The following is a 25,043-nucleotide window of genomic DNA, read 5'->3' as shown; positions in this document are numbered from 1 at the left end:
TACACATAGTTAGCCTTACTAGGTGATTGAATGAATATATAAATGTTAGTTTTAAGGAAACGCATACTTGGAGAAATTAAGTAACTTACTTAGAAAGTTAACATAGCTGGTAAGTAATTTGAATCCATGCCTGTCTGACATCAGAGCTCATCCTGATTCTACTGAGTTGTCATCATCATGGTAGGAATCTTTGGTTTCTGCATGTTCTAATGAGTTATGAGATGGTGGACTATATTAGTTTGGTTTCTGAAGACCCTACAGAAAGCCAAGTCACACAGCTTCTCCTGTACATTGCAGTGCTTCTTTGGAGGTAGGGAAGAGTGGAGAATCAGTCATCCCTGTTTAAATAAATGGACTTAGAATGTTACTTGGATCAGTCAGAAGTTAAGTCTGAGCTCAAGAGAATATGAGGATGCTTAACGGCAGATCAGGATTTTGTAAAGCAGAATTAGCCATTTCTGTACCATATTCCCTTGTTCCTTAGAGAAAATTTATTGACTTGTAAAATTTTTCTCACTCATGAAATTTATATTTTCCAAATTTTAATTTTCAAGGTTTTATAACTTACCATGTTAACAGTGTGATTAAGTTATCTTATGAATCAAGCTAGGAGCTAGTTTCAGAGAAAATGGTATGTTTTATTTATTTTAATTTTTTTAAATTTATTTTTCAATTACAGTTGACATGCATTATTATGTTAGTTTCAGGTGTACAACATAATGATTAGACATTTATATACTTTACAAAGCGATCACTCTATTAAGTCTAATACTGATCAGATAAGGATGGTGTTTTAAAATACCACAATCTAAATAGTTTTTCTTTCTTCTTTGTTTCTTCTCTTTTTACCATTAAAACATCATTTTGATAATGCCTCATAAACCTTTGCTTTTAGAAGTTAATTTATTGTAAAGTTGTCATTTTAACTTTAATAGAAATTAATAATAGGAATTCAAAATGTACTTCAGTGGCAGAAAATGATGTAACCATTATACTGAGAAAGAAAACATTCTAGGGAAAATGCTGGCACTTGTGAGAATAGGGTGTCAGAGAAGGAAAGAACAGATCACATTGTCAGAACTCTGAATTAAGCCAAATGCTTAATGTAGGCATTAATTTAAAATTATAGCCCTTTGATCTTCATTTTCAGATACTGTTTTGAGAGAAGACCTTCCTACCATCAGACTGAAAAGATATCAATGTGTTGTGTCCAGAATAACCAGACCCAACTTGAGTGCTCTTAACCAGGAGACAGTTTATTAGCCGGCGGCTGTCCTTGCAAAGGAGCAGCCTCGAAATGCCAAGATACAAGGTTTTTAAGCCCCCAATCCTATTCCTCATTCTGTCTTAAACACAAAGGTCCATCTTTCTCCTATTCACTACCTGTCAACCCACTGGTCAGGTGTGCAAGCGGGAAGTACAGAAGCAGAAAGCTTGTGTTAGAATGTTATGTTCCTATGGGTGATTGCCTATGTTCCCATGGACAATAGCCAGTGTTCCCATGGGCGATGGCCAAACAGTAATTTTCAGCTTATATACAATTGATTATTTTTCATGCCACGCAAGCAAGCAGGGTTACACAAGCTAAAATTGGCAGTTAGCGTATGAGCTCATTGTTACAAGTTTCATGATTAACAGAATGTGGTTGGGGGTTCCAGAAACTAGGCCTAAGTTATAGACTTCCTTTGTCCAGTTTCAGGTTTTAATTATTCTTTAACCCTTTCATATTTCAGCGGGCTATTACAAATGTGATCTTTGAATTATGGTTCAGACTTATCAACAATAGGCTTTTTCTTCTCACCACTAGTCTAAGGTCACTTCGTGGGTGTGTTGGAATTAAGGCTTGCTAGACTGCACTGTTATTGTTGAGATTTTTCTTTCTTACTTGCCTTGTGAACCCAAGCAAAACTAATATCTGAGTCTCGTGTTTAGTCAACCTTAATTTTAAGAGCCATGGATTACCATTTCACATTACGCCCACTAGCCAAGGACAAGAAAAACACAACTCTTGCAGCCATTTTAGGAGTACATTAAGGAATTTATTTACTGAGTAATTGGGAATATTGGAAATCACCAGAAAAGACTGAATTCAAACCCAGTTATCTCTTTACAGTACACAAACATAGGCACAGACATATATACATATACATATATGTACACATACTATCATATACCCACTAACATTTGCTGTTTAAGCAAAATACTCCCAGTGTTTTGTTCTCCACTATATTAGAATAATTCTCCCAAGAAACGGACATTTTAGTTCAAACACAGTTTATGTAAATAATATATGAGTTTACAATTTTAAAAATTCTTGTTGCTTTGATATCAAATGAATTCCTAATTTGTAATTATTCTAGCCTGCCTCTCCCTCTACACTGACTGCTGACTCAGCTGAGAATGTAATCAAGAGACACAATCCAAACTACCTTTGTGGTAGCTCTTGAGCAAATACTTCCTTCTTTAATGCGTGTATGTTGCCTTACAGTTTGTGATGTCTGGCTGGGGTACAGGTTATTCATTTCGATGTGATATCGTTGACTATTCCTGGTCACCTACAGCATTGAGGGTAAGTTTCTCTTTGGAAAAATTTGTAACTCAAAATTAGTGTTAAAACTATTTGGACTCTTCATGTGAACTTAGAATGAGTAAATGACTCAATTATTAGAATATATGTATTGAGAGAAAAAAGCTAAAAATTACCAGAACAAATCAAAGAAAATCATGTATATTGTTTTCTGTAAAATAAAAATCAGGAATTTTCTTTTTGAATTTCTTGGATTTAAAAATAAATTTGTAGCTGCTTCCTTAAAAAATTTAAAATAGAATTACTGTATGATGCAACAATTCCACTTCTGGGTATGTACCTAAAGGAATTGAAAGCAAGAACTCAGCTATTTCTATACCTGTGTTCATATGAAACAGCATTATTCACAACAGCCAAAAAGCAGAGGCAACCCAAGTGTCCCTTGATGAACGAATAGTTAAACAGAATGTGGTGTATATACATAATTGAATATTATTCGGCCTTCATTTAACAAGGAAGGAAATTCTGACAAATGCTGCAGTATGGATGAGCTATGAAGACATTATGCTAAGTGAAATAATCTAGGCACTAAAGGACAAATACTATATAATTCTACTATATGAGGTACCTAGAGTAGTCAAATTTAGAGACAAAGTAAAATGGTAGTTGTGAGGGGATGGAGAAAAGGGAAATGGGAAGTTGGTTAAATGGGTAGAGTCTCAGTTTTGCAAGATCAAAAGAGTTCTGTGGGTGGATGGTGGTGATGGCTGCACAAAAAATATGAAGGTATTTAATGCCATAGAACTGTACACTTAAAAATAGTTAAGATGGTAAATTTTATGTTATGTGTATTTTGCCAAAATTTTAAAAACCATTTTCTTCCATGTAAAAAAATAAAATTCATATCCATTTTTTCTGCAGATGGCACGAACCTGCTGGCTTTATTACATCTCCAAATTTATTGAGCTGTTAGATACTGTATGTAGTCACCATATTTGGTAAATGTTTGATGTTTCAATGAAAGCAATAAACTGCTAGAGTTCAGCTATCTGATAAATTGGGTGCTCTCTCCTCTTTAGGCAGACCTACTATTACCTTTTTATTTTTTATTATCAGTAATTTTAGAGAATAAGTAGGATAAATTTATTTTTCAGTCTCTCGTAAATTCTAAACGGTTTTCTTATGTATACACCACATGTTTTAGATAAGCATGTAACTGTCACATACACTACAAGGCCTTGTCTTTATGTAGATCGATGACAGCTGTTTTGTGAAGCAAGTTTAGGAAGTGAAGAGCAGAGGACATTTTACCTTTGGTTCTGCAATCCGAAGCACTGTGTCATCCATACTCAGAGGATAAATGCCTCAAAATTCATAAATCTATACTAGAATATTAAGTTACCCCTGGAGTATCAGTAATTCTGGTAATATCAAAACTATCGTCCAACTGCCTTTCTGAAGTCTGTGCTTACTGGGTCCTCTCTCTGCTTGGGGATCAACTCTGAATTTGGGTGACTGGGCTGTGGAGAAACAAATGCCATGGATTAGGGTCCATAGGAGGGAAGAAAGCCATGCACCTTTGTTTCCAGAGTAGGAAATGTGGATATTTATTGTATCTTTGTGGCATGCGGGTCTTAGTTATCTGGAACCAGTCCTGGATCTAAGACCAACAACTGTGTTCTCCTTTCAGAATATATACCACTGCATTTCTTGTAGCAAATCTCAACATGCTTTACCTTCTCAGATGACTCTGCATAATGTTAGAATTGGAAAGGACTTTAGGGAGCATAGCATCAGTCCACTGGTTTTCAAATTTTAGCGTGCATTAGAATCACCTGGAAAACTTGTTTAAAACACAAATACCTATATCCCACTCCCAGAGTTTCTGATTCAGTTGGTCTTAGGTGGAGCTCAAGAATTTGCATTTCTAGCAATCTCTCAGATGATGTTATTACTATTGGTCCAATGTCCACACTTTGAGAACCCCTGCTGTAATCCAGAGGTTCTCAACCCTCATGGTGCAGTAGACTTAATTGCATTACAAAGCAAAAAGCCTGGGCTCTATCCCTAGAGATTTGGTGCCAGATGCTCTACAGTAGAGTAAAAAGCTTCTTGGACATTGTAATATGCAGCCAGAGTTGAGAACTATTGATCTATTGAAGTCCGGAGCCCGCAGTCTGAAAATATATTGAAGCCAAGAAGTTAAGTGACTTACCCAAAGGAATGCTGCTACTAACTGGAAATAGGACCCCAGGTTGCTGCTTTATGCCATTTTTTTGTTGTACCATGCTGCCTTTTTCCATGTGCATAAGCAAATGCATTTGGCTTCATTGTTTCTGCTTTGCATGTTCTCAGTTCTAGCTTCCATTAGAGACTGTTGCTGCCTCTATGTCCTTACTTAAACCACACTTCTGAAGTACTCCTATGAATACTTTTGTTTCTGTAACTCTGTTTAGTGCCGTATTTAGAAGTTTAACTCATCACTCGTCATCTGAATTTTGAATATTTCTGAATATTTAGTTCTGCCTTTGAATATTTTTTGAAAAAAAAGTTTCCCCCAAATTCTTTCTATTCTACTCCTGTGCTTGCAGAGTTTCTGTAAACCATTGGGTACATTCGATCTGAATGGTGGCTTCATTGCCCTTCTCATTTTTCATAGGAAGCTTTGCTTTTTTTCCATCCTATTTCGCCAATTAATTCTTCAAGTTTTTTCCTGACTTTTGATGTGTTGCAAGTCATCTTTCAGTCTGCTTAATCCCTTTTTAAATTGGTAGGATGTGTTAAAGAGTGATATAGAATAATTTCAGTCCTAAGAATTAAGATTCCCTGCTTTCTCATATACTTCAAAATCCACGTGGATTTTTTCCCTAACAATAACATTTCTTTCAATAATTTGTGACCATATTCTTCACTTTATATCTTTGATTTTTAAGTCCACATACAATATCTTTTTACCTTTTTATTGATTTTCCAATGACTAGGCCTCATACCTAAGTTCCTGCATACTAATTAGCTTTGGAACTGTCCCTTGGAGAATCAGCTGCTTCTATCAGCATTCCATAAAGAAATCCTTTCAAAGCAAGTTATGATGTGAAATAGTTTATATTTGCCAATATTTTTATAACACTAGATAAACTATTGCATGATTTTATATGAACTTGATTTTCTTTAAATTATTTCAGATATTTTTTGTTCTGCGTAAGAAGAATAGCCAAGTGACTTTTCTGCATGTCTTGCATCATACCATCATGCCATGGACCTGGTGGTTTGGAGTCAAATTTGCTGCAGGTAGCCAAGGGAGAGTTGGGATCCTGTGTTATAAATAATAACATTCTTGTATGCTATAAATATAAGATCTATCCTTAAATGTGATTTAAAAGAAACTCAAAACATCAAAGACTCACTTTGATCAAACTTCTGACTTTCATTATTACTTGAAATCTAAACATAGAACTCTTACCTAGATCCTCCATTCTTTCGAAATGAATGACTTTTGGATACAGTCTTCTACACATATTTTTCTGGTGGTTTTGTTTGTATTTTATTCTTTTCTCATAGAGTTCTAGTAAATGTCTTTAAATAAATAAACAAACAAAGAAATAAGATGATGAAAGCCTTGGTATATTGTAGTATAGTTAGATATCTATTCCTTATCTGTTACCAGAATAACAGATTTATCTGTTCCATGTCTTCTTTGTCTTCAAATTTCCAATAACTGATACATACTCTAACCCCTAACAGCTCTTTAAAGATGTGTCAAATTGCAGTTTTCTTGATTTCCTTTAAACATCCTACCATGTTAAAGGATGCTTTTATATTGTTTTTTTAAGGTCAAAAATAGTTTAAATCAAAAGCTTGACAAATAGGCTCTTTTGTTTGGTTTCATTTTTATGTTTTTGTGCATCAAAAATGGGAAAAAAAATGTTAAGTAATTTTACCCTATCATAAAGTTATAAATAAGTGATATCCCCAAGGACATATCCTTATTGGCAAAGTTGTTTGGCAAAGTATTTATTTATGGTAGTTTCTTAAATTTAAGAAGCCTTTAAGTAGGCCTGTAGCCCATATTAGACAATGCTTTAACATTTCTGTAAATAACTCACCTCTGTTAGGCCTTCTGACTCTGCAAGACTAAAAGAAAAGAAGAACCACAACTGAAGAACACTTGTTTGAGTTTTAGACTCTCTAGGCAGGAAGGAAAAAATCTGCATGTCTCATGTCTCAGAGCATGAGAGAACACGGATAAGCCAGTAGCACGAAAGAGAGATGCCAGAACCCAGGAGGCCTGTCTCTACCATGGCCAAGGGCATCAGATTTTTCAATATGTAAAGTATATCCTTGCCCAAAATTAGCATTTATCTGTTGAAGATTTTTAACAAGTAGTTGTAGCTATTTTTTTCTTATAATGTATGTAAATGTAAAAAATTAACTCACAATGTAATAAGATAGTCTCATCTGTGTCCATTTCACAAATCAAGGATAGCTGTATTCTTTAATCTCCATTATTTCACTTTACTTTTTATATTTTTGTTTTCTTTCACATGCATGTCTTCCCTCTCAGTGTTGATGAAAAATTGAAAAAGACCTAAACTTACACTAATAGAAGCAGCTATAATTTCTTGTGTGCGTATAATTGTGAAACACAAGTCATACTGAGAGGCATTTGGTATCTTCTCTCAAGCAACTTGACTCCTAAATTATCAGCAATAGGCAACTATTCTATTTTTGGAGTATGCTGGAAAAGGTTCTTTTACACTCTTATAATTTATCTATTCGGATCTTTCCCATGAGACCAGAATAGTATATCACAACATTGAAAAATTAGATATAAATGGAAAAAAGATTCGAAGGCAATACCTCAAAATATAGTGATTTAGAGATATGGACACAAAAAGTGGTTTCCCTCTCCTTTTTTATCTTTCTCTGTATTTTCTAATTTTCTCCATTACATATATGTTATTCTATAATGTGAAAAATAAATTTTATTTGAAAAATAGAGTTGAGCACTTTTCTAATTTCTTTGAGTCCATTGCTAGTCTGGCTTCTATTTCAAAACAAACAATGCTTTCAGTAACGAAAATTTAAACACGATATACCTTATTTTTTTTTTTTTTAACGCCTACAGCACCTGGTATTCCTAGGTGGTCTCCCATCCAAGTACTAATCAGACCCGACCTTGCTTAACTTCTAAGATCAGACGAGATCAGGCACGTTCAGGATAACATGGTCGTAGACATATTTTCCTTAATATTTTAATGTTACCATGCCTATGGACACCAAGCACTTTGTAGTGGGTTCATTGTCCACACCCTAATCCCCCTTCTGCTTTAGAAAATGTAAACAGTAGAAAATAACATTTTCTTTTTTCTCATATGTCCCATGAGTAGACATTTCTGTTCAGTCTTGCATGTGGAATCTAATAAACGTGTGTATACCTGATGTCTATTCAGTGACAAGCACAGCGATAAGAGCTGAGGTATTTCCAGAAATGTAGTTTTACATTGGCTTCCATTCCTAGAGTGAAATGGTCCATTTTAAACTGCTCTTTCAAAGACTTGAGCACAATTGATCTCTATCTAGTATTTAATTTCCTGTTTGCCTATTGTACAAGTCTCTGGGATACTATCAATCCAGATTTTTTTTTGAATATAATGAAAATATTTCTGTGTCAGGTTTTTATATTAATTATGCACAAACTCCCTTCCAGAGATATGGAGAATTATGATAATTACCCAGGTGATTCCTTTATTTTTCCCAAACCGAATGAGTAAAATGTGTGGCACTAATTGTAATTTATTCTAAGACGTTTGCTTTTCAGAACTGTTATTATAGAGAAGAAAGCAAGCTTAGAAAATACTTTATTAGAAAAGCCTTCCAAAAAAGATATGAAAAACATTACTAATTAAAATGTGATTGTTCTGTGAACAAATTATTAAAATAACTCATCAGAAAATAGTAACTAGAGAAAATAAGCAAGTTAATTTTATTTGATAGCTTATTTTCAGCAGTAATCCTTGCACTAGTGCTTTGATAAATTCCTTTCCATAGGATCCTCTTTTTAGGACATTTAAATGGCGAAAGCTTCTGAATGGGAAATAGACACTCTTCTACCAAAAAATGGGAAAGGTGTCTTAGTGAGATAGGCTCTGATGTAGTTCATTATCAAGAGTGCAGTAGATTTTTTGTGTGTATATAATCGTGAGACACAAAAATTATCTTATCCTCCTTTAGGCAACTTAACTCCTAAACTATCAGAAATAGACAACTATTCTATTTTAAGTTATCATAGAAAAGGTGTTTTCACACCACTATAATTTATTTATTCAAGTTGCTTTTGGGAAAGAAGACTAATCCAAATGTAAATAATAAAAGCTGTGAGGTAGTTTATAAACTTCATTAATTTAGTTTCTTCTGATTCGAAATTGGTGATAAAGAATTAGCTGAAATTTTATTACTCTGTTCAGGAAGGGAAAATTTATGAATGCATAAATGAGGCATTGGGGGAATATTTAAGCAACTTAAAATTATTTGAAACAGGTTATTTTAAGAGAATACTTTAGCAATGGTAATATCTAGAATTGCTGCAATTATGAATGATTATTAAAGAGTAATTAGTTTCTACTATGCAACAATTTTTATTTTGCTTTCAATTTTCTATAATTCATAGTGTTTGTGAATTTGGTCCTTGTCACATAATTAGTTCAGATTTGTGAGGTTTTGTTTTATTTCTGAAATTAAAGAATGCTGGAATAAAGAATATATTTTGAAAAAGAATTTAAATTTCAGGCCAACATTGCTAAACTGAATCAGGCTATGCATAAAGAATGCAGGTTCTTATAGATTGTGCCACTTCGGAATGAGTGGCTAGGAAAGAATTTTGTCTTTTTCTCCCACCACCGACTATTGATCCTGTTACCCCTTTCACTGTACTACTGGTCCAGCTAAAGGCAATTGAAATGATCTTTGCTTACATTCCCCTGCATTCTTTGCTTCTATTCTAAATTGTATGTGATCAGTACAAGCTGTGGCGAAATTAGAAGAGAAAAACCAAGATGGGATGGCACAATTTATAATTATCAAATGGAAGCAGTAAACAAAGATGGTTTAATAATTAATAAATGTTTATTTTGGAAAAACAGTAATTAATGAAAGCAAACTTTAGCACAGCTTACTAATGAAAACCAGTGGTTTTGCTGACAGAGTTTTGAGGCACTAAAAATGTCTATGGACAATTGAGAGTGGAAAAGGTGGATTTGATTCGATACAATGACTTGTTCAAAAGTATTCTTATTGGCTTTATTCATAATTAACCAAATTGGAAACAATCCAAATATCTTTAAATAGGAAAATGGGTAAATAAATTGTGATGTAGTCATATAATGTAATAATACACAGCAATAACAAGGCAGACTACTAATATGCACACAACATGGATGAATCTTGAAAACATGTTGATTAAAAGGCACAAGAGTATATTCAGTATAATTCCATTTATACGAACTTTAAAAGCAGGCTAAATTAATAGTTGATAGAAATCAGAATAAATGTTACATTGGGAGGGGTGTATTTGAAGGGGGGTGTGAGAACCTTACTTAGTGTTAGAAATGTTATATATCTTGAATTTGGTAATGGTTATGTGGGTGTATACATACGTAAAAAAATCATCAAGTTGTAACTTAACAAGATTAATGTACTTTGTATACTTTATATATATTAACCCTCACTAAAAAATAAATCTGATTACTATTATTTAGCAAAATAAAAAGTAATTCAACTTAGTTTGTTAAATCTAAATCATAAGACTATCTTAAGTCAAGATCTAACAAAATAAATAAAGACTTGCTAATTTATTTTCTAAGATTGTATCTTATATTTTACTAAATGAATGTATTATCTAGCTTCCTTTAATTTGATAGCTGTTTAACCAGATTGATGTTTCATACACTGTATGATGTTCTTTGCACTAAAATTAAAGAAATAAATGTACTGAAGTCTCAGTTCAGACAAAAATATGTCTCATTTTAAGAAACAGTCCCCCCATTTTATAATAATTTTATTTTTCAGGTGGTTTGGGAACATTCCATGCCATGCTAAATACGGCTGTACATGTAGTCATGTATTCCTACTACGGACTATGTGCATTGGGACCAGCCTTCCAGAAATATTTGTGGTGGAAAAAATATTTGACGTCATTACAGCTTGTGAGTAATTATTTTCTTTAAAACTATTTATGAAACTAAACTAGAGTTATTTGTCTTCCCTGCGAATTAGGATACTAAATAAATAGATAATGAAGTTTACAAAACAATGAGGAAGTAGTATCTGGCCTCTATATGGCATCACATCATTATCATTTCTATGCTATTTAAAATTTTGTCAGGAACTTTGTTGAAAACAAAGCATATTTGGTAGCCAAGAGGCTCAGACAATTAAACTAAAATGTGTAACTTTATACCATCTTTCAGCTATTTTATGTGTTTATATAAAATAAACATTTATGATCAAAATAATTTCAGTTATATGAACCTCACTAGGTATAATAATAGATTAGAAGTTAGAAATCTCATATTCTAGATTTAAGTAACATTAAGGGAATATAACTTTGAGGAAATTTTGAGCCTTCCTGTGTACCTGCCTATCTAGTTCTCACATTTATAAATCTATTTTCTTCCAACTAGTAAAAGTATTGTGAGGATTAAAGGTGTAGAGTGGTGATGTAATATATATATATATATATATATATATATATATATATATATATATATATATATACACACAGACACACACACTATATATATATATACACACAATATATATATAAATATATACACAATTTCGTGTGTATATATATACACACAAAATTGAGAACCCCAGACAACCAAACATAAGGAAACAGTGAAATAGGTTTATTTTAGTTTCTACTTTGTAATATTACAGTCATGAAAATTATTCACAATTGCTTTCTTTTTAAGTGTTTTTATTTCTGATAACATAAATTAGAATACTGTCCTCAAGTAAGCAATATTCAAAAGAGCAGAGGTGCTCATCTAAGACCTAATAATACATTCTGCGCATTAACCCTAAAAATATAAGGCTTATAATTTTTTTGAAGAGTAACCATAGATTGAGATGATGATTTACTTTAAATTTTGTCTTCTATTAAAAGAATAATTCTGATTCTCATATTTTCAGATTTCCAGTCTATAATAAGTTAGTGTCATATTCTGCCAATAGCACTAAAAAGAAAGTGTGAATTTGAGTATAGATAGCCTACTGAAGCTTAATTTCTATTAAAATCCTACAACTTGTTAAATAAAATTCAGCATAGTCACATAAGATGTTCTCTCAGGTAAGAAACTGATATTTTAGTCTGTAAGGATATTAAATCAGTATCAGAGTATATCCTTGCAGAGTTGTTTATTGTATCCAAAATTGACATTACCCTAAATAACCAACTGTGAGGAAATGGTGAAATAAATATTTTAATTCTTACTTTAGAATATTATGAAGTCATGCAAATTATTCACAATTGCTTTCTTTCTCTTTTTTTGTAGTTAGTGCTCTTTTTTTATATAACTTTATTTTTTTAAGTTAGTTTCAAGTATACAGTATATTGGTTAGACGTCTATAATGTTCATAAAACAATCCCCACAATTGCTCCCTCCCTTCCCTGGCTCTCCGCTTAACCATCATATTAATGCTAACTACATTCTCTCCGTCATGCTCCCCGTACCCAACTATCAACTACTCATTTGTACTTCTTTAACCCTTCACCCCATTCTCACAGCTGCTTTCTTTTATAGTAGGTTTTCTGATTTTAAAGTAATATATGCTCATTACAGAAGAATAAGAACATCTACTTAAGCAATGAGAAAGAAAAATAAGCGTTACTTCCACTGCCCAGGGATAATCAGAGCTAATATTTTATTCTCTTATTTAACTTTTCTCATATATGTATATATAATAATACACACACACACACACACACACACTCATATACACACCTTTTGTATAATTTGTATTATACTATATATACAATTTTGTATTAGGCTTTTTTTCACTTAATATACTCTTAAATGCTGTAAAGAATTTTTAATAAGATGGGAAAATACTTATATAGAAAAAAGAAAAAGAATAGATATTTGTTCATTATTTCAAATGTGTCAATTATACACAAACACACCAACGTAGGATGTTGAGGATCTTGCTTAGGCTTCCTAAGGTTTCATTTGCTCTCATTAGCAAAATGAGAACAATAATTATAGCTACTACATGGGAATGTCATAGAAGTTCCTCAAGATAATGCAAGGAAAGTCGATGATGATAGTAAAAAGAAACTATGTGAAATTCTTAGCTATGGTTATAACTGAATGGATTATAGGTAATTGTTATTTATTTTTATTAATAGATTTTTACTTTACTAAAATATTCACAGAACATATGTCACCTTTTATTTTTTAATTAAACTTATTGGGACAACATTAGTTAATAAAATTATATAGGTTTCAAGTGTACAATTCGATAGTACATCATCTGTATATTGCGTGGATTATTCACCACCCAAAGTTAAATCTTCCTGTCACCATATATTTAACCTCCTTTACCCTCATCTCCTACCCCCCTTCCTTCTGATAACCACTAATTCACTGTCTGTGTCCATGAGTCTCTATTTATTTGTCATGTTTGTTTGTTGCTTTCAGTTTTATATCCCACATATAAGTGAAATCACATGGTTCTCAACTTTTAATCAGGAGAAAAAAGATATCCAAAAAACCTGGGCATTAGCCTATAAAATCTCTCTGTTAAGACTGTGTATAATGTTCTGAAACAGAGCCCTTGGGCATCCCTAGGAGAGTCTCTAATGCTATCTCACTCCTTGCAGAGTCTCTGCTGCTTTTGGCAGATAGGATATATTCTTATCTATGACAATAGAGGACAAATGGCAAATATGAGGACTCAGAGTTGTTTCAGCTCCTACAAAATTAGTGGGGCTCTAATTAGAATGTTTCATTTCCCCCAATTTGAAATATCTGGTCTAACAACAAAATATTTGAAGTTGAAACTGTCCTAGAAAGTTAGGCCATAAGGTAGTGGTCCTGCATGCATTTCATTAGTCAAGGACTCAGGTCAGAGACTTGCAAGGAAAACCTGCTCTGATGGTTCTCTGAGTATGAAAGGGCTGCTGCACTGTAGAGCTCCAGGGACATTTACACAGGGCCTTCAGGAGTGAGCACTTTGGTAGAACTGAATAGTGGTTCCAAATTCTCATTTGGATTTTGACACTGTTCCGTCTACTATCACTCTCTTGGAAGCTAGACTGAAAGATAAAATTCCCTACCCACAGAAGCCTGGAGTGCGGTTGGAGAGTTTTTAAACATAAACAGGCAAAGAATGCATTAAATAATTGCTCCATTGTGACACTTCATATTTGAACAATATTTTTCATTCTTTCATTTGTTAGGTCCAGTTCATCATTGTCACCATCCACATAGGCCAGTTCTTTTTCATGGAGGATTGCAAGTACCAGTTTCCAGTCTTTCTGTACATTATTATGATTTATACGTGCATCTTTCTGCTGCTCTTTCTCCATTTTTGGTACTGTGCTTACACCAAAGGTCAAAGGCTGCCTAAATCTGCGAAAAATGAAATCTGCAAATACAAAGATCACTGAAATTCAAGCACTACATGAATCTATGAATGAGACACATATCTTGTCTTCCTTGACAATCAAGAGATAGTCCCATGTGCAGTGCATTTTGTATACTTTTCAAAACCAAGAGCTTGTATTTTTATGATAAGTTATTGGGGTTTCTGATATTTGAGAGCACAAAGCTTCCAGATAGCAGAGTCTTCTGATAATTAGAGCCTAAATCAGCCAGTTTTTTTAGCTGCTTTTAAACCTAATCCAAAAGTTTTGTTAATACATTTTGTTACAAAGGAGGATGTGAAACAGTACAGTACTTTTCAAAGAAGTTCAGTATAAATGAGAAATATCTTTAGATATTTTGAGCACAGACAGAGATCCATGCTGTAAAATGAATTCCTTCTGCTAGGTCTGGAAACTTCTAACTGTGAGCTCTTGCTTTGTAGCTTGTTGACTATATTCAGAAGACACTGTTCACTTCATATTTAAATTCCCATTCTAAATGACTCGAATTTTTAATGTTGTCATTTAAAATCACTAACAATAATTTTTAATGGCTCTCGAGTAGCTGCCACCAGTTTGGATGATAAGATTTTTTCACAGCCTTTTGTTGTATGAAAATGTTTAAAAGTAATCCTTTCAGTTAGTACATTGATGCAGTTGACACTAAGGTTATGTTATTATTTTAAAGACAAGGTGATTTGTCTGGATGGCTTAATGAATGCTTTATTGTTACTGTTTTATAATTAACTTTTTGTATATTTCTGGAAAGAGATGAATTTGTCAATGGAAAAAGTACTGTGTAATTCAGTGGGAAAAATCTATTGTCTGTTGTATTACAATGTCACTTTCTCATGTTGTCACAGTTTAAAGGATTATTTGGTTAAATATATGTTGGTTAGACATGTAAATGTTCATATTATGAGCACACTGCAGGCACCCTTAAATCCTATGTGATTTTAGACTACCCATCACATGGTTTCCATAGATGCATTACAGTGGCTTCTGAAGCAGTTGGAGGCAAATGGTGACACAGAGATTATACATGGAAAATGATTTAGTTATATAAGGGTCTCTCTCAATAAAGAAAGAGAGACTGCATAATAGTTATTGTTAGAGATACACTGCATGAAAAATATTTGCTGAAATTATTAATTAACTAACAGCCTGGATTGCTTTTTTCAGATTTATGAACTGTATAATGAAGTACTAAAATTTGTTTTGCATAGATTTCGTTACTTTAAAATTGCTATTTCAAAAATTCTCTTGTTCTCACATATTTTTGTTGGATAACCCAGACTAATGATCAATAGAGTTTTGTGCAAGAAACAGAAATATTCAGACATTTCTGAATTTTTCCTTATAGGTTATTTTTTCCTATGATATTTATACTTGATTTTTGAAGGATTGCTTATACTTATATGACTTTAAATGATTAGTACTTATGGGTCTTGTGTAACACATAATGATACTTGTGCAACCAAGTCTGAGTGTTTACTCACTGTAAACTCCTATAGTTCTCTGTCTCCCCATAATCTATTAAACTATACCATGGCCTTTTCTCTTCACACTTACCAGATTTATAAGGTCGTGTGCCTTTAAGTGACCTTTGATGACTTCACTTGCTTACATTATGAGAAGATTTAAGAAATTGCAGGAGGGGAGTGTATTTGTATTTTTTCAAATAAAGGATAAAGAACAGGGGAGTGGAGCAGATCTAATTTATTTCATTGATGGTCTCAGGATTCCTTAAGTATTTTCCTGTTTTGGCTCTTCAAATCCAACCTGTGCTAAATGAGAAGATGTGGTAGGTGCTGTTATATATACACACAATTGCCAAAGACCAAAAATAAAAGTAGATAAAACAGGAGAGTTTTTCTTGCATACTTTCTTAATTTCTTGATTTCTTTTCTTGCATACTTTCTGACCCGCATTGTACAACCACTTCTAACTGCCCTGTAGTCTTTGAAATGTTTGTTGTCAGCTATCAGCAACATGTGATGGAACCACATTCTAAATTATCATGAATCAAAATGGAGAGCTAGAATTTAACATGAAAAGAAATCACAGCTGGCAGAAGTGTCCTCCATATAAACATCAGCAGAGCAAAATGCATATCACTAGATGTAGAATTTGCACAGGAATCATTTTCTTAAAGAGTTTTGTGAGTTATAGAGTTTCTATTGAGGTTTCATCCCACTTTTCAGGACTTTATTGCCTTTGGGTTTGCTTACCTAACAAATAGAGCCCAGTTACAGAATCTGATTTATGACATAATGCTCTATTAATCCTTGAGAACCTACATCTATATTACAAATACATAGAAATACAAAATTTTAAATATCTATGAGACATCGCCATTTTACAGTCTAAGTAGCATTCTTAATTGAGTAGACTACATTGTTACCTAAATCATGAGGTTATTTCCTTAATTATCTCCTATTTGTCATTCTGTCATAAAGACTGTGGAAAACTCTGTGGATATTGTCAAAGATGGGGTGTGTGTATATTATAATAAACGTGTGGCATTACATGTGTGTATCTTTTTTTTCAGACTCTAATTGAAAAAAAAAAAACAAAACACCTACCCATATGCTTGCATGGGTAGATGGTTTATCACCTGAATACTCATTTAACCAAAGCACTTTACACATTAATTGTACACTTGTGATGTTCAGAGCCCTGTGCTAAATCTTAGAGTGATACAAAGAGGCTTATGACATAGTTGGGACCTCATGAAGTTTACAGACTGGTGGAGGAAAATATATTACAGGACAGTATATGATAGATGCCCTATTTGAATTTGAGTTCCGTGTTTAAGATGTGCAGAATTTCAAAATGAGTGGTGGTTTAGCGGGCAAGGTATTCTAAGTGAAAAAGAAATAACAACAAGGATGAGGGGAAGGAAAGTATTGGGAAAGTTGAGGGAATGGTCAGTAGACTAACTTAAAGTGAGGCTTCCTGTAGATGCTACAGAGAGATGAGGCCAGAAAGGGAGGCCAGCTCTGACCTGGGTGACACACTGCTGCAGCATCTGGGCTGATTCTCCAGGCAAATGAGCATTCAGTGGTTTTTGAGAGAGGTATGATCGAAGTGGTACTTTCAGATGAGTCATCTGGTTGAGTGGGGTGGGGCAGGGTGGAGGCATGAGATACTAAAGGCAAAGATAAATTAGTTGGTTAAGGATGAGGTGAAGAGAGCCGGAGTGTGATAGAAAGAAAGAGGCTAATGTGTGAGAGCTTATGATGAAGAGTCAGATCTGGAGACTGATGGACCAAGGATGGACTGTGTAGGAGGGTCCAAGGACCAGTGTGGTGGTGTGGAAATTTGGCCAAATCTGAAGCTGTGAAGAATGCATGTTGGATGTCAGTTGGAGGCATGGACCTTGGACAAACCAGTTAACCTCTTGCAGCTTTTGATTCTTCATCTATAAAACGAGAATACTAGTACATGGTCTCCTTGCTGGATTGTTATGTGGCTTAAATGAGATAATGTATTTAAAAGCCCTTTGTAGTAATCGGTAAAAATATGAAATAATATGCGCACAGAGACTGTAGACTCAGCAGAGTTTAGTGGGGAGGAAAAGAAAGTGAGTTCCTAGCCTAAGATAGAGCAAGTTATGGTTCTGTCCACCTCAGGTGGAATAAGGTACATGTTGATTAGATATGATGTTTCCACCAGGTGTAACCATGTTGTGAGTAGGACAGACTCACAATATCTTGTAATTCCAGGCTGCCCCAGAGAGAAGACCAGAGGTTCTTACTTTTATGTGGCTATCTGGGTGTGGTTATGGCTTTTATTGGCAGCTTATATTAGGTCAGGCTGTACATGTGCATGTAACCTAAAAATCCTTACAAACTACAACACTGAAAATATCCAAAAGAACATTTGTGTCTGTAGTCAAGCAGCAGGAATAGGAAAATATCGCCTGTACCTTGTTTATATTCTAGGGCCCACAGCATTTGATTAATTTAGGGGACAGTCTGGTTACTAAAAGGAGAAAGCTTGTTACAATGTAGTATTGGCTTAAAGTGCCCAGGCTACACAAGGGGGCATTCTGTGCCTAGTACTTACAACCTCAGTAGGGATGACGTAAGAATCTGACGATCTAAATGTGAAAGCTGTGAGCTCAGAGCTGCTGTCTTAAAAGCTGCACAAATTCCTGTCAGTGCATCTTCTGCTTGCTTTATGTTACCTTGTCCATAAATCTTTTCCTTTCTTCTTATTCTTGTGCTAAACATTCTACTTTGAACCCAAATTGTTTTGCCTGGATTATAGAATTCTCCTTGGTCTTTTTACATTTTCCCCCCAATACAAAAACCTTTTATCCGACTAGGCCGCTCTCATGGAGGGAAGCTTGTAGTGGCTGAGAGCACAGAATCTGGAACCAGTATGTCTGGTCAAATCTTGGCTCTGTCATTTACTCACTGTGTGACCTAGACACCCTCTCTGTGTTTTAGTGTCCCTACTGAAAATGGGAACAATGACACGACTTTTCCTCATCGGTTTAGTGTGAGGATTAAATGAGTTAATACAAGGAGAAACTTTTAGACCAGTGCTTTACCTCCAGTTGTTAAGGCCCAAAACCTCAGAGTCATCCTCATCTCTCTGTCTCTCTCTGTCTCTCTGTCTCTCTCTCTGTCTCTCTCTCTGTCTCTCTCTCTGTCTCTCTCTCTGTCTCTCCCTCTCTCTCTCCATCAAAGGCATCACCTTAAAGTATCAACAGAATATGACCAGTTCTGTGCCCTTTTACACCATGTCTCAATTTCTGGAATAGCTTCCTATCTGAATCACTGCTTCTGCCCTCATCTCCTTATAATGCCATGTCTACATCACATTCAAAGTTATCTCAAAATAAATTAAATCATGTCACTCTTTTACTCAAAACCCTCCAATGGCTTCTGGTTTCACCCAGAGAAAAAGCCAAAGTCTTTGCAATGGTCTACAAGACCCTCCATTATCTGTCTCCCACCTGCTATTGTGCCTCTGTTCTCATGTCTTATGACTCCTTCCTTGGCTCCCTCTGCCCCAGTCACACTGACCTCGTGGTCACTGGACCAAGTGAAATACATTCCCATCTTAGGGCCCTTGGTTTAGCTTTTGCCTCTGCCCAATAAACTCCTTCCCAAGTAACTACTTGACTAAACCCCTCTCTGCCCTTCAGTCTGCTCAAATGTCACCTTCCGAGTGAGGCACACCTTGTTTACTACTACAATCTACACTTTGACCTCTCTTTATGTTGTTCTTTCTTTCCTTACATCACTTTTTACCTTGTAACATGCTATACAATGTACTCAGTTATATTTAAATTGTTTATTGACTCTCTTCTTCATTAGAAAGGAGGGCACCCTGTCCTCAAGGGTAGACATTCGGTCTGTTTTGTTCACTGCCGGTGCATAGAAGAACTATGGCTGGCATATTACAGGAGCGGAATGTCCCTCAACTGGAATTTGTCAGGTGTTTTTATGATTAGATTGAGAGTATTAGTTTTTAAAAGGAAGACAACAGAAGAAAAGTATTCTTATCATGTTACATCAAGGGTACGTACTATCGATATGACTTTTCGCCGTTGCTATGAACCTTGACCACCTGGTTAAGGTAATGTTTCTCTTTTTTTCTCCCTTTTTATACTTTATTCTTTGGAAGGAGTCACTGTGCACCGACATACTTAAGGATTTCCCCTTAAGAGCAAAGTATCTATATAAATTATTTGGAATTCTTCTCTATGGGTAAAGTGCCTTTTCTCGTCTATTATTTAATCACTTATTTAAGTATTATAATAGTATGGACTCATGAATATCTGTTTGATGCTTTGGGTTATAATCCAATATGACCTTATTTATTTTCTTGCTCACATTCTTCCAGCTTTGGCCATTCGGAGGCCATCTAGGTAGCTCCTGTGTTATTTTGATATACCCTCACTTCCTTACTTTCTGGTACTAAAGATGCTCCAGGCTCTTTTTTCATATTTCCTGCCCCAGTCTTAGAATCAGCCAATTCTGCAAGGAGTCTTGGTTCCTTTGATTGGAGAATAGTATTAGAAACCAAGAGCTGATGCTAGCTAGGTGTGCTAATTGCTACTGGAGTATCATTGCTTCTAGGCCCTCTCAGCTGACAGAGCAAGGAAGTATATGTGTGTATACTAATCAGTGTATATATACATATTTATAAATATTGCTGTATGTAACTTTGTATCTATATTAATACAAACATGAGTTCACAATGATATCTTCAATTCTAATCCATTACCATGTGGATCATTCTAAATGCCTTTGCCCCTTGTTTGTCTATAACTCCAACAGTGAGAAACCTGGCTCCCGACATCTGCCATTTATTTACTTAATGATTCAATTCTAGTATACATGTATAGTGGCTCCAGAATTCTTAACCTATACTCTATTAACTAGAGTTCCCTTTGTCTTCATTTACAAACCACTCATTCCCAGAATTACTTAGGTCTGCACTTTTCTCCCTCATCCTCTTCAATGAGTTTGTTTCATTAATTTGTAATACAGTTAGATGGGTTTTTTTTTTTGGTCACATTCTACATTCCATCTGGGACCCTCTCACCTTCTAAATGATTTTTGCATCCTTTAAGATTGACTCTTGATGCTATACAGCTCTTTGAGTTTTGACAAATGCGTAGTGGTGTCCACCATTACAGTATCAAATGGAACAGTTTCGATGCCCTAAAAATCCTCTGTACTTCACTGGTTCAACCCTTCCCTACCCTGAACTCCCAGCATCCCCTGATCTGTTTGCCATTTCTATAGTTTTACCTATTCCAGAATGTCATATAAGTGGAATCATACAGTATGTAGACTTTTTAGATTAGATAGTTCCACTTATAAATATGCATTTAAGATTCCTCCATTTTTTGTTTATTTGTTTGGCTTAATAGCTCATTTCTTTTTACTGCTCAATTATATTCCGTTGTTTGGATGTACCACAGTTCTTTATTCATTTGCCTATCGAAGGACAGTTTGGGAGTGATCATGAATAAAACTGCTATAAACGTTCACATGCTGATTTTTTTATGGATATAGATTTTCAAATCAAGTGGGTAAATACATAGGAGCACAACTGCTGGATTGTATAGTAAGACATATTTAGCTTTGTAAAAACAGCCAAAATGTTAGCCAAAGTGGCTGTACCATTTTGCAGTCCCACCAACAATGAATGAGGGTTCCTATTGCTCCGCATTCTCAGCAGAATTTGATATTTACAGATTTTTAGATTTTAGACATTCTAAGAGGTGTATAGTATTATCTTATTATCACTTTAATTTGCATTTTCCTCACTACAAATGGTTTCCAGTATAATCTAATTCTTTTTATTCCTCACATGGAATGCCTTTTAATTTCTGATTTTTGCATATTTCCGTACATTCTCTAGTCTTTGTTCAGGCGCTTTCTCCTTCATGAAATCTTTACAGATTTTATTATCCCTTACTAACACCTCCCTCTTTTGAATTTCTATTGCACTATAATGGAATTACATCATACCCATATTTAACTTACTCAAATTCAACTACAGATCCACAATCTTTCCCTGTGATTATAAAATCCAAAAGGCCCAGGAACCCTCAGTTTGTAAGTTTGTAGCAAACTTATTCAGTAGCCAAACCTGACTTGGGCACTAAGAGGCTATTTATCTTTTTTTTCATCCACATAGGATAAATGTTCATATATTTTAATGTAGAAATATGAATGTGTTTGATTATGGAGTGCTGTCTGAACCTCTTCTGTGATGTTAAATAATATATATGTATAAAATAGTCCCCTCAGAAGTATGTTAGATCACATTTATTAATCTTCAGAGGAGTGGAAGTATTTTAGTTTCCTGGAGACTGGTAAGTAGAGAATGGATCCGAAGAGGCCAAGAGATACCTTTGTTTCCTGAGAGTAGAGAGGAGCTTCACCTTCCCTCTGATAGTATCTCTGGAGATAGTCTGGTCAGCAAAGTTAGACACAGCCCAGTTAAGATTTCTGGACCTTGAGACTGGTTCTAATGTAGAAAGGAGCTGCTGAATCCATGGGAGGAGGGAGAGAATGTCAATGGACATTGCAAGAGCCATCTCTAATCTCAGATGACAAAAGGTATGCTCTAGCCCTTCCACCTTACCATACCTTGAGAAAATTGTGAAAAGAACTGAGGGCATATTTTTATCTGTTAAAATAAATAGGACCAGTCTACGGCCATGCCACCCTGAATACGCCTAATCTCAGCTGATCTCGGAAGCTAAGCAGGGTCGGGCCTGGTTAGTACTTGGATGGGAGACCACCTAGGAAGACCAGGTGCTGTAGACGTAAAAATAAATAGATAGACAGACAGACAGACAGACAGACAGATAGATAGATAGATAGGACCAGTAAGAATACCAACCAGTAAGAACAAATGTCAGAGTAAGAAATCAAGTTGGACTATAAAAAATACAGAAGTTCTATTTCTTGGAGTCATGAGTTTGTGGACTAAGAATCTTACCTGACATATAGAGGTAAAATTATATCCAGTCCTGACAGAGAGGTTGATCTTACTCTCTTAATTTTATTGAAATAAACGCCCAGGGTCTCAGATCTTAGAAGTCTTTGAATCAGCATTCAAGCCTAAGACTACTGATTCAGAGCTCTATGCAGTGTCTGTTACTTGATAGCCCTGTAGTGTCATGTGGACTGATTGCTTACATTATGGTACTTTACCCATTTTCCCCCACCTGTGTACTATATTACTCTCCAGCTTTCTTCCTTGTACCATTTTGCAAAGTGAATCAAGATAAATGCATTCACAGCTCCCCTACCTACTCATTGTAGGAATAATCATAGTTGCCAAAAGAGAAGCTTTCAGACTGTGATTTTAAGAATATGAATCCGTTTCATACCTACAGGCAAAATAGCCTAGCAGGCAATTTCTCATTTAAAACAAATTCCCTTTGTCATTATTTACTTCTTTCACTGGAGAGCACTTTTGCATAAAACTGCAATATATTTTGTCCTAGTCAAATCATAGACTTACTTTAAAGGAGTAACATCTAATTTCTTTTCTCTGACTACAGGAGAGAAGGGAGCAGCTGTTGCTCCTGGATGATGATGGTGGTTGGTGATGGTGGTGGTCATGGTATGATGTGTGATTATTTTTCATATCTAGTGGACTCCTTCTTCACTTCAATAACTGCCAATTTCTTCCTTGTGGGCTACTACTGACTACCATGGACTGACCATGCAGACTCTTCTTGGTTTTCCCTCCTAGGGTGGAGCAAATAAATCTCCAAACTAAATATAACTACTATTTTAAAAGATTTTTGTCATGTGTGTTTCACAATCACATTGCCATTTTTTGTATGGCTGTCTTTGTTGTCATTTCTTAATAGGCTCTAATACTTTAGGGTTGTGGGATCTGTAATATAGTTAAAATTATCTTTGCCTAATTCATCATTGTAATCTTACATATTTATTTTTATTTTTTTCAGGTTTATTGAGGTATAACTCACAAATAGGAATTATATATATATGAGTATACAATTGATGTTTTGTATACATTGTTAAATGATCACCACTATCAAGCTAATTATCATATCCATCACCTCACATAGTTACTATTTTCTTCTTTCTCTTTTATTTTCTTTTTTTTCGTAGTAAGAACACTTAAGATCTACTCTTTTAGCATATATCACATATACAATACAGTATTGTTAACTATAGTCACCATGCTGTACATTAGATCCCCAGAACTTATTCATCTTACATAACCGAAACTTTGTACCCTTTGACCAATATCTCCACATTTTTCTTCCCCCTCAATCCCTCTGGCCTCTGGCAACCACCATTCTACTCTTGGCTTCTATGAGTATGACATTTTAGATTCTACGTGTAAGTGAGATCATACAGTATTTTTCTTTCCGTGTCTGGCTTATTTTACTTATAATAATGCCCTTCAGGTTCATTTATATTGTCACTAAATAAGGATTTCCTCCTTTTTTAAGGCTAAATAATATTCTATTATATATATATATATAAAATGTTATATATACATGTATATTTATATATGTATAACATTTCATCCATTCATCCATTGATGGACATATGTTGTTTCCATATCTTGGCTATTGTGAATAATACTATAATGAACATGGGAGTGAAGATATCAATTTTGAGATACTGATTTCATTTTCTTTAAATATATATCCAGAAATGGAATTGCTAGATCATATGGTATTTCTGTTTTTAATATTCGAGGCCTCTCTATACTGTTTTTCATAATGGCTATACCAATATACATTCCCACCAAGAGTACAAGAGTTCTCTTTTCTCCATATCCTTGCTAACGCTTATCTTTTGTCTTGTTGATAACGGCCATTCTAACAGGTGTGAGGTGATATTTTATTGTGGTTTTGACTTGCATAACTTTTATTTTCTCATTTTAGAATAAAAAAATAAAAGATATTTTATATTAGTAAATACAGTATTTTCCTCTTTTAAGAACTTATACCTCAAGAAGCAAAGATAGTTGTATTTCTAGAAATAATTTTTTTCTGTAAAGGATTTTGTTCTTTAAATCATTAGTGTATTTAATCCAACTTATATTATCAAGTTATAATTTCTTAAAAATTAATTTTTGGAAAGAAGCTGATTCCCTTTGTTTAACATCATATAATAATAGTCTACCTAATGTGCTTTCTTTTTTCCCTTTGATGGGGGTGAACTAAACAATAAACAACATCCATTTTTTCTCCCATACAAAAAGAAAAGGAAATTTTAGATATCGTTATTAGATAAACAATATAGATACATTCAATTGCATTCTCCAACGCACATTTTACCTGCTGCCTCCTTACTACAGACCTCAGGCCTTCCTGCTCTGCATTCACCATTACCA

General features: G+C 34.4%; 1 protein-coding gene, 1 non-coding gene and 1 pseudogene across 6 annotated transcripts in view; 2 read left to right on the top strand and 1 right to left on the bottom strand.

The window, feature by feature from the left end:
• Positions 1-16,704, top strand: part of ELOVL7 (ELOVL fatty acid elongase 7) — a 63,875-nt gene extending 47,171 nt beyond the window's left edge. For all 5 annotated transcript variants that reach the window (XM_011387188.2, XM_011387185.2, XM_011387186.2 and 2 more), the window contains exons 4-8: positions 2,489-2,569; positions 3,449-3,505; positions 5,710-5,815; positions 10,592-10,728; positions 13,989-16,704. In XM_011387188.2, coding sequence (XP_011385490.1) covers positions 2,489-2,569; positions 3,449-3,505; positions 5,710-5,815; positions 10,592-10,728; positions 13,989-14,198 — 591 coding nt within the window. In that variant the 3' untranslated portion in view covers positions 14,199-16,704. The remainder of the gene's footprint in view (positions 1-2,488; positions 2,570-3,448; positions 3,506-5,709; positions 5,816-10,591; positions 10,729-13,988) is intronic.
• LOC111735448 lies at positions 7,644-7,762 on the bottom strand (annotated as a pseudogene).
• A 5,657-nt stretch (positions 16,705-22,361) lies between the features above and the next one.
• Positions 22,362-22,480, top strand: LOC111735447. Its single transcript, XR_002778791.1, has one exon. It is a non-coding gene; the product is annotated as a 5S ribosomal RNA (ribosomal RNA).
• The last annotated feature ends 2,563 nt before the right edge of the window (positions 22,481-25,043 follow it).

This window comes from Pteropus vampyrus, unplaced genomic scaffold (genome assembly GCF_000151845.1).
Source record: "Pteropus vampyrus isolate Shadow unplaced genomic scaffold, Pvam_2.0 Scaffold1000001020, whole genome shotgun sequence".
In the NCBI taxonomy this organism is placed as follows: domain Eukaryota; kingdom Metazoa; phylum Chordata; class Mammalia; order Chiroptera; family Pteropodidae; genus Pteropus; species Pteropus vampyrus.
The sequence above is the reverse complement of the archived record's forward strand: the minus strand, read 5'-3'. Positions and strand labels throughout refer to the sequence as shown.